Genomic DNA, 15,286 nt, shown 5'->3' with positions numbered 1-15,286 from the left:
GATGACATGAACAGACACTTCTCTGAAGAAGACATACAAATGGCTAACAGACACATGAAAAAATGTTCATCATCATTAACCATCAGGGAAATTCAAATCAAAACCACATGGAGATACCACCTTACACCAGTTAGAATGGCAAAAATGGACAGGAAAGAAACAACAAATGTTGGAGAGGTTGTGGAGAAAGGGGAACCCTCTTACACTGTTGGTGGGAATGCAAGTTGGTAGCCACTTTGCAAAACAGTGTGGAGGTTCCTCAAAAAGTTAAAAATAGAGCTACCCTATGACCCAGCAATTGCACTACTGGGTATTTACCCCCAAAGACACAGATATAGTGAAAAGAAGGGCCATATGCACCCCAATGTTCATAGCAGCAATGTCCGCAATAGCCAAACTGTGGAAAGAGCCGAGATGCCCTTCAACAGATGAATGGATAAAGATGTGGTCCATATATACAATGGAATATCACTCAGCCATCAGAAAGGATGAATACCCAACTTTTACATCAACGTGGATGGGACTGGAGGAGATTATGCTAAGTGAAATAAGTCAAGCAGAGAAAGTCAATTATCATATGGTTTCACTTATATATGGAACATAAGGAATACCATGGAGGACACTAGGAGAAGGAAGGGAAAAACGAAGGGGGAAATTGGAGGGAGAGATGAACCATGAGAGACTGTGGACTCTGAGAAACAAACAGGGTTTGGTTTTAGAGGGGAGGGTGGGGGGGATGGGTTAGCCTGGTGATGGGTATTAAGGAGGGCACGTACTGCATGGAACACTGGGTGTTATACGAAAACAACGGATCGTGGATCACCACATCAAAAACAAATGATGTATGGTGACTAACATAACATAATAAAATTAAAAATAACGGAAACAATAATTCTTTTGTTTAATAGTTTTCTATGTTCCCATTATAAATGAAAAGAATTATTCATCTATTAATGTATGTCCCCCTGAATTTACTTGGTAACAAGATACCAAAGTAGAAATCCCAGATTCTAGTTTAAGGACCAATTGGAACTGATGTACAGAGCAGTGGTGAGAAGTAAGTACCAAAAACACAAGGTTTATCTGGCTGCCTGATTATCTAGCCTACTCTTCTGAGAAATCAGATGGCTAATGCCTTTAGTATAATTTTTTTTTTTGAAGAGAGAGTAAAAATGATTAAATAAAAATTTAGTCATTAAATTTAATGTTAACAGAAAATAAAACACCATCAAATTAACGAGAGGAAGAATGGTTAATGAAGAGGGTTTTAGTAGGGTTTGTCTCTGCCTTGGTCATCTTGAGAAAATGGAGTCGTGTCTCTGGACCCCAGTTTCCTCATCTCTAGGGTAGGGTAGAATTATACCAGCTTCACATTCTGTGGAACTGCGTTCCTTGACTCAGACTGAGTTGCTCCTCTTTTTATCCCATGCCTAATATTGTGGAACTTTTGAAGGAATGATTTGAATAATCCCTTACACTTGTCTGTGAATGTTTTGGTCAAAAATAAAATAAATAGATCTCTATTTGTGTGTTGAAGGCATGATTTGATGGAAGAGATTGTGTTTTAAGAGAACACGGAGAAGAGGGAATTGTGAACAATTAGAGAAAATGGAAGGGAATAAATGAGTGATTAGACTTCATTTTTAAAAAAATCACCCCCCAAATTGTCCATAAGCAAATGAAAGGTGGAGGATCTCTTCAGATTTGTCACCCTGGAGGCAGGGTCTCCTTCTGCAGCCACCTGGCAAAACATTTTTGGTAGTTTTCTTTGGAATTTTTAGAGCTGGTTACGAACCACATAAGAAAAGTCATCTTTTTCTTTATGGTAACATCTTGTTTCCTTGCTTTTATTATTCCTCACACTTAGTTCTGAATGAAAAAACCATCAAAATCAAAAAGACTAATTCTAAACATTCCTTTGAGGATTTTTTAAGACTATGCTTTAGGCTCTGGAGATACGACTACAATGGAGCCATTATTGGAATTATGTAAAGCTTCCCTTTAGAACTTTGGAAAAGATAGCACTCATTCTGCTGTTCAGTTGAGTTTATTAAGAATTTGTGTGTGTGCATGCATAGAAAAGACCAGGAGGACATATGCCAAAGGATTGATTGGCATCTTTCATGATTTCATTTTCTTCTTTATACTTTTCTCTATTTTCCCAGATTTTCTACAATAAACATTTCGCTTATAATCAGGTAAAAGGGAAAAAGCATAGTCTGGTGACTTTGTGGTCATGTTCGTTATATTTTCAAGCATGGGCAGAAACCGTTCTTGACTTGTGAGCAGGTGTCCCAGGTGTCATAGGGAGAGCACAGATTCACTTTCGTGGATTCAAAGCCAGGGCTTCTGCCAGCTACAGTGCATCAAAGTTTTGTCTTTTCAAGCAGCAGTTTCTTAAAAGAATAATTCTTTTTGATTTCAAAAAGGTTCCTTTCAGTATGTCAAGCAGAAGTGGAATATGTTAAAAATGTGTAGGCTTATTTCCCAAATACTAGTGAAATCGTTTCTGGTGGAGTATGTGCTTAAAATAAGTTTTTATGCAAATTGTATGGTGTGATTTAAAAATATCGTTCAAAAAATAGACACAGCTTCTCTGTGTAAATTGAACTGTCTTAGTTGCGGTGTAAGTTTGGTCATGTGTATCACATGGGAAAGAAAATATTTTTGGGGAGAGAAAAGGGATGTAAAGAAAATTTAAACTATGGGGAACACTTGAACTTCTTAAGATGATGCCAAATGCTGCTTTAAAGAAATAAAAGCTGAATATGAAGACAGAAAATATTTAATGGGTCATCTAAGACATTTTGGGGGTATGGCCCTGGAGGTTCTTAATATTGTAGCCATTTGTATACATTTGAAGTAAACACTTCTCTGTTTAGCTAATGCTTGCAGCCTCTGTCTGAGTCATATCAAGCTGTCAGCAGATTTTGCAGCATTCTTCGTATATTTAGCACTATGCTAAAATTTCCCTTTTGGCCCAGGTTTTCAGTTCTCCAAGTGTCTCATGTAATGTTCACACAATTGCTGTGTGAAGTACATTTTATGTTTTGTATAATAAAACTGTGCTTTTAGATTTATGAAAAGATATCCACACAGTGTCATATATATGAAATTTTCTGGAAACTTCTTATTAAAAAATAAATATATAAATAGAAGCTCCTGCCCGAGGCACTTCAAATCTTTATCCTAGTGCTATAGCTTTGTTTCTGACACTTCTGGAAGAATTCTGTGCTAATGACCGGCACCAGCAGATTTTTTCATGATACCATACTTTTTAAAATTTAGTATTCCACAGGTGCCAACTTAGTAGTCTGAAACTGAATTAGATGTTTTTAGGACTAGAGTTTAATGTACTTAGCTGTGCCTTCCAGAATAATTTATTTTATACCACTTAACTTCCCTTTTCTGGAGCTCTGAAGATCCAGAAGAATCAGTTCAGTAGGTAGATTAATTTATTCCTTCCTCGTATAGTATTTTGTGGCATCAATAAAACCAGAGATGCTAAAGCCAATTTTAACAGCTACCTGCTAAAGGAATAAATTCTTCTTAATAGGGATGACATTTCCATGCCCTGAGTCCTAGGGAAAAAAAGTCTGGCAAACAAAAAAAAGATTTATGTAGTCCTTTCCTATGAGAAGAATAGTTTTACAGTGGATGCACATGGGCAGAATTTTGCTGAACACATTTTAAACTAGGCAGGACTGAGAGTTTCTTTAAAACCATAGATGTATAAAATATCATCCAAGTTTTTTTGAACCACATGAATGTGCAAGCAAGCTGCTTTGGATGAACAAAAATGAATTGTTTTTCTAATCGTGAAAATTGATATGTTTCTAATCTCCTTAAAATATAAGCAACAGAACATAGTGGACGGTCAGTTTGTCTATGTTTCTCCATTGTTTATAAGAAAATTCTGAGCAAAAGTCCTTCCAGCTTATTATTATTAGCCTGAAACCTGATTATAAACTAGTAGTCACCTGTGAACCTTAAAAGGATTAGGAAATTTAAGATTCTTGTTTTTTTATTTAGTAATTAAAAAAAAAAAAGCCCGGCTGATCAAAGTTACTGTAAGCGAGGTGAAAGAGTGTCTTTTCATAAAATCACAGACTTCTAGAGCAGAAAGGACCTGAACAACCACCCCTCTTATTTTATAGAGCAGAAAATTGAGACGCAGAAAGACTGATGAATTTGCCCAGGTCACACTGGTAGGCAGAGCCCGGAGTGAAATCCAGGCTTTCTGACCTGTAGCCCAGTTCTCTTCCCACTATTCAGACTTTTTCATCATCTCATTCATTATTAGAAGTGGGGCATTCGCTTTTTTTATTGTGATAAAATACACATAGCATATACTCAATCATTACATTAAAAAAAGATCTCTTTGAGTAGGTAAACACATGAACATGGAACCAAAGTCCAAAGGCATACAGAGGTTCATGGTGGTCTGCAGTGCTGAGTCTAGCTCCCCTAACTCCTGTCCATTCCAGACCCCTCCTTGGAGGCAGCCAATTATACTGGCTGGAAGTGAGGAATTTTAAATAGACCGTTTTGATCTAATGACTTGTCTAAACTGACACAATATTGTGTTATTCTTCCCGGATTGCAACCTGGCCTGCCAAGTTTAGGTAATGCCCAACAGGAAAAACATAAGCCGTGGAATTGGAATATAGAGAGATTTGTGAATTGGATTTGAAAATTACCCTAAGCCCAACATTTTTCCAGTAATAGAAGTGCGGGCTCTCGTAAGAGTACTCTGTGACTTGGATAATGCCCTTCATGCAGAGAGCCTCAGGTAGACTATAAGAGCTCTCATGACATGCAAAATCCCTGTCGGAGTATTGAACTGTGTACAACAGCTTTAAGATTAGCACATTGGCCAAAAAGAAGGAATTACGCTGATGTTTAAATAAACATCCCGAGGCTCCATACAGCCAGCTGTCAGTGTGAGACACCACGTGGATGTACCTCTCTTGGCCCCTGAGCCTCCACTGCCTACCTTGTGACACCTTAGTGCTTGGTCCTGGGATGGGCGCACCCGAGTATTTGGCCTGGAATGTTCCTGGCAGAGTGAGCAAATTGGATAAGGAGGTGAAAGGGGCCCCGGGGGTACAGGGGCCCCGTTGGCCTTGCTGCCGCCATTGGGGTATGGCGTGAGAAAAGCAGGGGTTGTTGGCGCGTGCAGCTGCCCGTGTGGTGAGAGGTCAGGCTGGGGAAAGCTGCGGGCCTCCGCCTGGCATGCCACGGTCAGGGCTTCGTCCCCGAGTAGAAGACAAATCCCGAAGGAGGACAGAGACCGCAAGCATTTCTCTTCTTTCACGACCTGTGTGACTGTGTGACAATGGGTTTTACCTGACAGGGGAGAGGACACAGGAAATTATAGGTGGTTTAAAGAGCTGAGAATGGGTTCAGGGAAGAGAGGGAGAGAGGAAAGACAAGGGGAAGGAAGTTGTCTTTTTTTTTTTTTGATGAAAAAAATTTAATTTAGATTTAGCCAGCTGGACTCAGTTTAGATGATTCCAATTTTGTTGGCAACATCCAAAGCATCATAGTCAGGAGCCATTCGAACATATGCCTTCTTCTCTCCATCAGGCCTGATCAAGGTGTTGACCTTGGCCACGTAAATGTCGTAGAGCTTCTTCACAGCCTGTTTGATCTGGTGCTTATTGGCCTTGACATCCACAATGAACACAAGTGTGTTGTTGTCTTCTGTTTTCTTCGTGGCTGACTCAGTGGTCAGGGGAAACTTGATGATGGCATAGTGACCAAGCTTGTTTCTCCTGGGGGCGCTCTTTTGAGGATATTTGGGCTGCCTCCGCAGACGCAGTATCTTGGGTCATCGGATCGTAGGTGACGTGCGGATTTTCTTTTTTTGTGACTGTGGACGCCTTTCAGCACCGCTTTCTTGGCCTTCAAAGCCTTTGCTTTGGCTTCGGCTTTGGGAGGGGCAGGAGCTTCCTTCTTATCCTTCGGCGCCATCTTCATAAAAGGGCAAGGAAGTTGTCTTTTTGAGAGAGAAGTTCTCTGACTTGTATACCATTAGACCCTTGGAGTGTGGGTTTCACATTCTATTCTAAGGCAATGATTTTTTTTTTTCCAAACTTACCTGATCCTCAGATTATCCTGGAATACTTGCTAAAAGTTCAGCTTCCAGGGCACCTGGGTGGCTCAGTGAGAAGAGCATGCTACTTTTTTTTTCACCCCTCAACTAATACCATCTTTAGCGAAGTTAGAAGTGGTTTTTTAAAAATTTTTATTTAAATTCAATTAACATATAGTATATTATTCATTTCAGAGGTAGAGTTCAGTGATTCATCAGTTGCATTATAACACCCAGTGCTCATTACATCACGTGCTCTCCTTAATGCCCATCATCCAGTTACGTCATCCCCCACTCCCCTCCCCTCCAGCAGCCCTCAGTTTGTTCCCTATAGTTAAGAATCCTTTATGGTTTGCCTTCCTCTCTGTTTTTATCTTATTTTTCCTTCCCTTCCCCTATGTTCATCTGTTTTGTTTCTTAAATTTCACATGAGTTTAACTGACTTATTTTGCTTAGCATAATATCCTCTAGTTTCATCCATGTCGTTGCAAATGGCAAGATCTCATTCTTTTTGATGGCTGAGTAGTATTCCATTGTATACCACATCTTCTCTATCCATTCATTTGTTGATGGACATCTGGGCTCTTTCCATATCTTGGCAATTGTGGACATTGTTGCTCTAAACATTGGGGTGCATATGCCCCTTCGAATCACTATGTTTGTATCCTCTATTTTTAACTTTTTGTGGAACTTTCATACTGTTTTCCAGGGTGACTGCACCAGTTTGCATTCCCACCAACAGTGTAAGAGGGTTCCCCTTTCTCCACATCCTCACCAACATCTCTCGTTTCCTGACTTGTTAATTTTAGCCATTCTGACCAGTGTGAGGTGGTATCTCATTGTGGTTTTGATTTGTATTTCCCTGGTGCCGAGTGATGTTGAGCATTTTTTTCATGTGTCTGTTGGCCATTTGAATGTCTTCTTTGGAGAAATGTTTGTTCATGTCTTCTGCCCATTTCTTGATTGGATTATTTGTTTCGGGGTTGAGTTTGATAAGTTCTTTATAGATTTTGAATACCAGCCCTTTATCTGATAAGTCATTTGCAAATATCTTCTCGCATTCTGTCGGTTGTCTTTTAGTTTTGTTGACTCTTCCTTTGCTGTGCAAAAGCTTTTTATCCTGATGAAGTCCCAATAGTTGCTCAACTTTGCTTTTGTTTCCCTTGCCTTTGGAGACACATCTAGCAAGAAGTTGCTGCGGCTGAGGTCGAAGAGGTTGCTGCCTGTGTTCTCCTCAAGGATTTTGATGGACTCCTGTCTCACATTTAGGTCTTTCATCCATTTTGAGTCTGTTTTTGTGTATGGTGTAAGGAAGTGGCCCAGTTTCATTCTTTTGCAGGTGGCTGTCCAATTTTCCCAGCACCATTTGTTGAAGAGACTGTCTTTTTTCCATTGGATATCTTTCCTGCTCTGTCGAAGATGAGTTGACCATAGAGTTGAGGGTCCATTTCTGGGCTCTCTATTCTGTTCCATTGATCTGTGTGTCTGTTTTTATGTCCATACCATGCTGTCTTGATGATGACAGCTTTGTAATAGAGCTGGAAGTCCGGAATTGTGATGCCTCCAGCTTTGCTTTGCTTTTTCAGTGTTACTTTGGCTATTCAGGGTCTTTTCTGGTTCCATACAAATTTTAGGATTGTTTGTTCCAGCTCTGTGAAAAATGCTGATGGTATTTTGATAGGGATTGCATTGAATGTGTAGACTGCTCTAGGTAGCATAGACATTTTAACAATATTAGTTCTTCCAACCCATGAGCATGGAATGTTTTTCCATTTCTTTATGTCTTCCTCAATTTCTTTCATAAGTGTTCTATAGTTTGCTCAATATAGTTCCTTTACCTCTTTGGTTAGGTTTATTCCTAGGTATCTTACAGTTTTAGTTACAATTGTAAATGGGATCGATTCCTTGATCTTTCTTTCCTCTGATTCATTGTTAATGTATAGAAATGCAACTGACTTCTGTGCATTGATTTTATATCCTGTGACTTTGCTGAATTCCTGTATCAGTTATAGCAATTTTTTGTGGAGTCTTTCAGGTTTTCTTCGTAGAGTATCATGTCATCTTGAAGAGTGAAAGTTTGACTTCTTTGCTGATTTGGATGCCTTTTATTTCTTTTTTGTTTGATGAGCGTGCCATTCTTTTTTTTTTTTTTTTTTTTAAAGATTTTATTTATTTATTTATTTGACAGAGAGAGACGCAGCAAGAGAGGGAACACAAGCAGGGGGAGTGGGAGAGGGAGAAGCAGGCTTCCCACTGTGCAGGGAGCCCGATATGGGGCTCGATCCCAGGACCCTGGGATCATGACCTGAGCCGAAGGCAGACGCTTAACGACTGAGCCACCCAGGCGCCCAATGAGCGTGCCATTCTTGATCTCGGGGGTTGACTCTCGATCTTGGGTTTGTGAGTTCCAGCCTCACATTGGGTGTAGAGATTACCAAAAATAAATAAATCAACTTGAAAAAAGATAAAAACTAAAAGGAGAGTTCAGCTTCCTTGGCATCTGCCCCAGAGCTTCTGGCTCAGTGAGTCTGAGATAGGGTCCTTGAATACCAGGGTCGTTTTAATGGGTGTTCCAGGTGATTCTGAGGAACACAGCGATCAGGACTGATGCTTGTACTGTCCGTCCTCAGGTCTAGATGTTCTCCAGATTTGTCCTCCATTCTAAGTACAAATATTGAGAGGGCCTTAACTGCAAATGGCTCATCCATCACAAAATTAAAGCTTTGTTTAAAAAAAATCATGCATGTTCCTTTTCCCCTGATAATGATGCCTTTGTGTTGATTTTTAAAAGATGTCTCTGGACATTTAAAATACTGTTTAAAACACCAGAATATTGGTTGATAGTGACTGTTGAAACATGAATGCTGTAGGGGCGCCTGGGTGGCTCAGTTGTTAAGCGTCTGCCTTCGGCTCAGGTCATGATCCCAGGGTCCTGGGATCAAGCCCCACTTCAGGCTCCCTGCTCAGTGGGGAGTCTGCATGTCCCTCTCCCTCTGCCCCTCCACTGCTCGTGTTCTCTCTCTCTCAAATAAAGTTAAAAAAAAAAAAAAAAGAAGAAACATGAGTGTTGTTAACCTTTGCAAAAGAACCACTGAGTGGTCTTGTTTGTTGTAATGGCCCTGCCATTATATTTGACCCGTGTCTGTGAGTTTTTACATTATTCAGATTTGAGAGAATGTGGTAATTGTGAGTGACTTTTTTTTTATTTTTTAAGAGGTTTTTATTCAAAAAAATTCATATTTTCAAATAGTAATTACAAAGAAAATGTAAGCATGAGTAAGATATATAAATTCCTGATGTTGTCTGACAGTAAGTTTCTATAGTTAAAACTTTTATAATGAGGAAATAGCCATTGTTTCTTTATCACAGTCATTTTAACATTTTAAAATGTAAACAACAAATTTCAGTGATTGTATTGTTTTCTTTTCAGATAGGAACCAAGGCTTTAGCCTTCTTAGCTCATTGGCTGGAGCAAACCATAGCATTGGGTCAGCAGAGACGTGTCTGTCAGAGGTAAAAATTCTTCCTGGATCCTTTCAATGCTTTGGTTTTAATTTCTCCTTGTCATTATGAGTCTATACCATTTGTTATTTTTTCCTTTCCATTTAAGAGGCAGCAGACAATAGTAAACCAAGGATAAAGAGAGAATCTAAAACAGTCCTCTTGTGCCTGGTACCTGTTGAGAGAAGGCTAGTTCAGCATTAAAGCAGTAAGCCCTTTCAAGATGTTTGCAATTTGGGCTGTTCCATGGTTTGTTGTTTTTTTTTTTTTTGCTAGAGTGCTTTAAAAAATGTGCTAGGATTTCCTTGAGAATTAAAGTTCCCTCCCAATCTTTATAAAATAAAATCGATGGTTCTTTGTCAGTACTTCCTATGTCCAAGGCTCTGTACCCATCTGACGCAGGGCCCCTGCCCTCAGTGGGCTTCATAGTCTGACTTCGACCCTCTGTCCTCAGGGATTTTGGTTCAAGTGTACCTTGGTCAGCATACTGGAACCAAGAGCAAATTACACAGTGCCATATTGTCTTCCCGGGCATCTTTCTCATCAGTCTTGAGCCCTTTGTGATAGGCTTATGTTCATTTTCACATTTTGAATAATACATGGCTCTTAAAGCAAACAAAAGACATGTTTTAATAGCCAGCAGCGGAATCATAACACTTTCTAGTTTTTTCTCAAGGGAAAATAATCCTGAGTTAGTGAATTTGTAGCCTCTTTCTTTTTTATGTGACATTGATCCTTCTTCCATCTCTCCTTGTCTCTAGCTCCTATTACTGCTTCTCTAAAGCCAACCAGGGAGTGGAAGTGTGAGTCTTTTTGGCTTTAGTTCCGAAATAGCCTACTATTAAATTATTGCTTGTGTGTATTTTCCTCAACAGCGGCCCCATTTGCCAGCAGCAGCTAGGACTGAAGCTCTCTTGGACCATCGGGGTGGTGCATCCAACGCAACAGATGCTCAGGCTGATGGCATTGTGGGTAAGTTCCTCCTTTAGCTGCCAGGAGACAGCTCTGTGGAACTTGGAAGAGGTACGGGGCATAAATCATCTAGGGGGAAATTGACTTTACACATGAACAAGGGAAGAAAACTGATAGTGTACCCCAAGTGAATGTGAGCCTTAGAGACGGCTATCAGAAAAGGAGGGAGAATAACCACATAAGCAATCTGTGGGTACCGTTTTCTCTCCGATTCTCTTAGCAGGATCTTGATTCAGATCATCTTAACTGAGACAGACAGAACCAGTTGGTGAGACAGCTTTATATCTCCATATTCCAGTTTTTTTCATAGTATTTAACAGTTGGTAGAGTTGATGGTAACAAGAATAATACAACTTTATAAGCCCTTTCACATCCTTTGAAAGTTCTTTTATATCTACTTTCTCGTGTTTGGTAATGAAGTTTGGCAGAGAACTTATTTTATGGAGATGAAGCCGAGGCCCAGAGCAGTTTAATAACTTGTCCAAGGGCATCTAACAAGAAGGTCCCAGAACTGAGACTAGAATCCATTCTGATGTCCAAAAGCCAAGAAATGTAGTTGACAGTAACTGTAAATGTTCTTTTGTTGGGGAATTACTGACATCTCTGCTTTCTCTTTATGTCATAGAGGACCCACGTGCAGGGTGTTCAAAACTCTATTGCTGATTAGAAGAGAGTCCATGTAGAAAACTTAAGTGTTTGGTAACAGACACATACTGAGAAGGAAAAATTACATATAATCTCGTTCCTCTCTAGTATATTCAACCTTGTTTTCTCACTTGGGTCCCTCTTACTGGCTTTAGACCTGCTGAAGTCTCTGCCATGAAAACAAACCAGTAATCACACTGAAGGAGGGAGGGAAGAAAAGAACTACCCTAAATAACGTGGGGGAACAGCGTTCTGACTGGCGACCAGGAGGCCCCAAACAGAAACAACTGAACAGAAATAGTGCACTCTGCTTAGTATATTTGATTGTCATAGGGGTATGGTTTAGAAATTCTGAGGTTATGTATATTTTGTGTATATCAGGGTTGAAAAAATAAGAAAATATAGAGAATGAGAGCTAGGTTTCTCCCTGAGAAAGAAGCCACATGTAAGGAAAGGAGAAGGCTGGGATGAACCCTTGGTACTGGGCTAGAACTCAGGGTATTAGCATGACGACATACTTACAGTTAGAGCAATAAACAGATACTCGTGTGCATGTTAGTATACGTGCGTATATATATGTTTCCTACCTATTTCCACTGAGAGGGCCTGGAAGCACCCACACTCCCTATAGCAGTTGACACCCTTAGCATTTAGATCTTGGTTTTTAAATACCATTTGCCAATAAAAGGACCCAGGGCCACTTGGAGGAAGTGATTGAGTCTAGGGCCGGGGCAGGAGAAACTCAGGATGATGAACCTAGAGCCATCTCATGGGGCCAGAAAGTAAGGAAGGGATGGGGGCATATTGAAGGGGCACCAAGCCAACCTTGGAGAGAGCTTCCAGGGGCCAACGCTGGAGCAGTTTGACCAGCGAGAATGAATTTAGTATTGGGCTGCAACCTATAGAACAAAATATCTGTGACTCCAGGCGAACAGAAGAAATAACTGGGGAAGAAAGGGCTGCTCTTCCTTATAGAAGAATTCTAATTAATACACGTGGAAGGAGTGAGGGAAAGAAAAATCCTTGGCAGCCACACACCACAGTAATAACAGTTGTTGTGATCAGGATCCACTGATGGATGTGAAAATTAGTAGATGAAAGTTTGAGAAGAAACATGACATCTCCATCATCTAAAGTAGCTCTCCCAAGATATTTACTTAGTACAAAAAGGAAGATAGTGACTTTGCCCTGGAGAAACCCGGCAGGTAGCCTTTCAGTGGTGGTGAAGCTCACCAGCAATAAGGCACGCTGATATCACGTGCCTCCTGATAGGGGCACCGGAAGGGCTCATCGTGCTTGTGGTCTCCATGCCAGGGGTGCGTAACCTCAGTCTCCTAGGAAAACATCTGACAAACCCATATTGAGGGACAGGCTACAGAGTGACTGACGAGCACTCTTCAGAAGTGTCAAAGCCATGATAGACGGGGAAAGACTAAAGAATGGTCCCGCATGGAAGAAGACGACAGAGATCTGGCAGCCGAATTCTGTGGAAGCTTCTGGAACAGGATGTTAGTGAGAAAACTGACGAAGTTGGAATGAAGTCTGTAGTTTAGTTAATAGCACTTCCTAACTTCTTAATGTGTGTCATTGTGCTGTGGTTAGATAAGAGGTTAACGCTAGGGGATGCAGGTGGAACCCTACTGTTTTGGTACCTTTTTTGTAATACTAAAATTATTTCAAAGTTGAAAAAAAAAAAAAAAAGGCAAAACCAAACCACCAAGGGTAAAACACTCGTCAACCCCACGTCTCCCCCTCTCCATTGAACTTCTTTCCATCCCTCACCTCCCATTAGTCTTCAGCTCACCCCCACCTAGCTTTTGCCCCACTTGCCACTAAAACAGTTCACCACCGACCTCCAGGCCACCGAAGTTAATAGACATTTCCCAGTCCTCATCTTGACCTCTTGGCAGCATTCAATATGATGAATCAGTCCCTTTTTAAAACATTTTTTCTTGCTCACCCAACAATTTTCCTGGTTTTCTTCTGACTTCTCTGGCTCTTCCTTTTCTTTCTCTGGTAGATGACCCTCCTTTATCCAGCCTTTAAAGATTGCCATTCCTCAGTGCTCCATCTAAACTCCTCTGCCAATTGTATATTTAAGCATGAAGTGATTCTGTCCCGTTCAGTTACCATGTACACACAGATAAATCACAAATTTTTATCTCCAGCCCTGTATATCAACTGCCTACATGAAATGTCCACCGAACCAAAGCAAATTTATGAGCTAAAATGCCTTCTTCACACCAAATTATCTGTATAGCATTGTAGTAGATGCAAAGAATTAGAAGCTGTCCTTGTCTTCAAGCAGCTTTTACCCTAAAACTGTAGAGAGAGGCTTTGCAGTATAATGCTTACAGTTGTGGACTTGGAGGCCTGGACAACTGGGTTCAAATCATGGTTCTTCCAGTAGTGGTGAGATGATCTTGAGTAAGTTATTTAGCCTCTGTGGGCCCTAGTTTCCCTTTCTGTAAAATAAAATTTTTCCTCAGAATGCTGTTGCAAAAATGAAATGGAATCATGGGGCCCCTGGGTGGCTCAGTCAGTTAAGCATCTGACTCTTGATTTTGGCTCAGGTCGGGATCTTGGGGTCGTGGGATCGAGCCCCCCTCATCAGGCTCTGTGCTCAGCAGGGAGTCTGCTTGGAGGATTCTCTCCCCGCCTCGCCCTCTCCCCGTCTCCCAGCTCCCGTGCACGCTCTCCCTTTCTCTAAAATAAAAAGTATGGGATGAATTCTAGGGAAGGAGACTTGTGAGCTGGACTGGCTAGGGAAGACTTTCTAGAAGTGTTCAGCATGGAGTGGAGAGTGAGTAAGAATTCTGATTAAAAACAAATTGTGATAAATCCTTATCACAGGATTTTTATTTTCTTACTACAAATCCTTTATTAGCATAATAATAAAGGATTTGTAGTAAGAAAATAGGAATTGACTCTACTTCTGAGTAGCTGTAATCTTAGATGAGTGCATTTTTAAACCCAGCCCCTTCGTGTGTAAACTGCAGACATCGATTATCTGTCCTAACCACCTTATATAGTGGCTGTCAGTAGTAGATATGAAAATATTTGGTTGTACAGGGGAATACGGTATAAATTCCAGACAGCCGTTGATCGGTGTACCTCAGTGGAGAGGGTGGCCTTTACAGTTGGTAACACCAAAGTCTGAATCTGCGTTCACACCAGCTGTGACCTTTGAGCAAGTCACTTCAACTCAGAGCTCTACGTTTCTCATCTCTAAAATGAAACCATATTCTTTGCCTCAGTGTAATGTTGTAAGGATCAAGCGAGTTGCTCTCCTTTCAGGAGGCCACTAGCAGCCAAGCGGCTTTCCCACACACGGAGTGGTCATTCAGTGATGGCTCCCGCCAGAGCTAGGATCCATTGCCTCAGGACTGTGTATTTAGCACACGTAGAAGTCCTGTCTGGCAAATAACGTGACAAATCCTTTTTTCAGATCCCATGTTAGATCTGGATATTCAAGAATTGGCCAGTCTTACTACTGGTGGAGGAGATTTGGAGAATTTTGAAAGACTGTTTTCAAAGTTAAAGGAAATGAAAGGTAATTGGCTCCATCGCGTCTGACGTGTTCCCCTTTCGGTGCCCCTCTACTTTATGTGGTAGGATTTTGTTCTGTAACCGATGATTGGATTCCACGCTCTGGTCTCGGCTGTCTGGAGACACTTGGTGCCTGGACTGTGTCATCCTCTGTTGGTAGAAATTCCCCAGGGAAAGTTTTCCTCTTTCTTCACTCTCTTTCCTCTTACTGTCCCTTCTTCTTTTGCCTCTCTCGGTTTCTTTCAGTGTGTTTCATTAACCTGGAATCAGTAAGATCCCTGCCAGTTTACTCACAGCATCCCCATGTGGAAAATCGGGAAGACTTAAACTCCCTAACAGCTGTGATGACTACACCATAAGCATTTGTCTTTGAAACCCATCTCCCATCTTCTAGAACATCCATACACTCCAGACTCTCCTGTGCTATTAGACGAATTTCTTAAGATTTATTTTCCCCCTAGACAAGGCTGCGACGCTTCCTCACGAGCAAAGAAAGTTGCATGCAGAAAAGGTGAGACGATC

The 15,286-nt window shown here is 40.9% G+C and overlaps 1 protein-coding gene across 3 annotated transcripts in view; it reads left to right on the top strand.

Annotated features, from left to right (window-relative positions):
• Positions 1–15,286, top strand: part of AAGAB (alpha and gamma adaptin binding protein) — a 73,792-nt gene that overhangs the window by 56,062 nt on the left and 2,444 nt on the right. The window contains exons 6-9 of one of the 3 annotated variants that reach the window (XM_088024874.1): positions 9,528–9,610; positions 10,474–10,570; positions 14,664–14,769; positions 15,154–15,275. In XM_088024874.1, coding sequence (XP_087881000.1) covers positions 9,528–9,610; positions 10,474–10,570; positions 14,664–14,769; positions 15,154–15,275 — 408 coding nt within the window. The remainder of the gene's footprint in view (positions 1–9,527; positions 9,611–10,473; positions 10,571–14,663; positions 14,770–15,153; positions 15,276–15,286) is intronic. The other 2 variants (XM_028100233.2, XM_028100234.2) reach the window with 2 other exon arrangements.

Source organism: Eumetopias jubatus, unplaced genomic scaffold (assembly GCF_037043125.1).
Source record: "Eumetopias jubatus isolate StellerSeaLion01/CBP00866 unplaced genomic scaffold, mEumJub1_p1.0 scaffold_7, whole genome shotgun sequence".
Lineage (NCBI taxonomy): Eukaryota > Metazoa > Chordata > Mammalia > Carnivora > Otariidae > Eumetopias > Eumetopias jubatus.
This window is presented reverse-complemented; position numbering and strand designations above follow the sequence as displayed.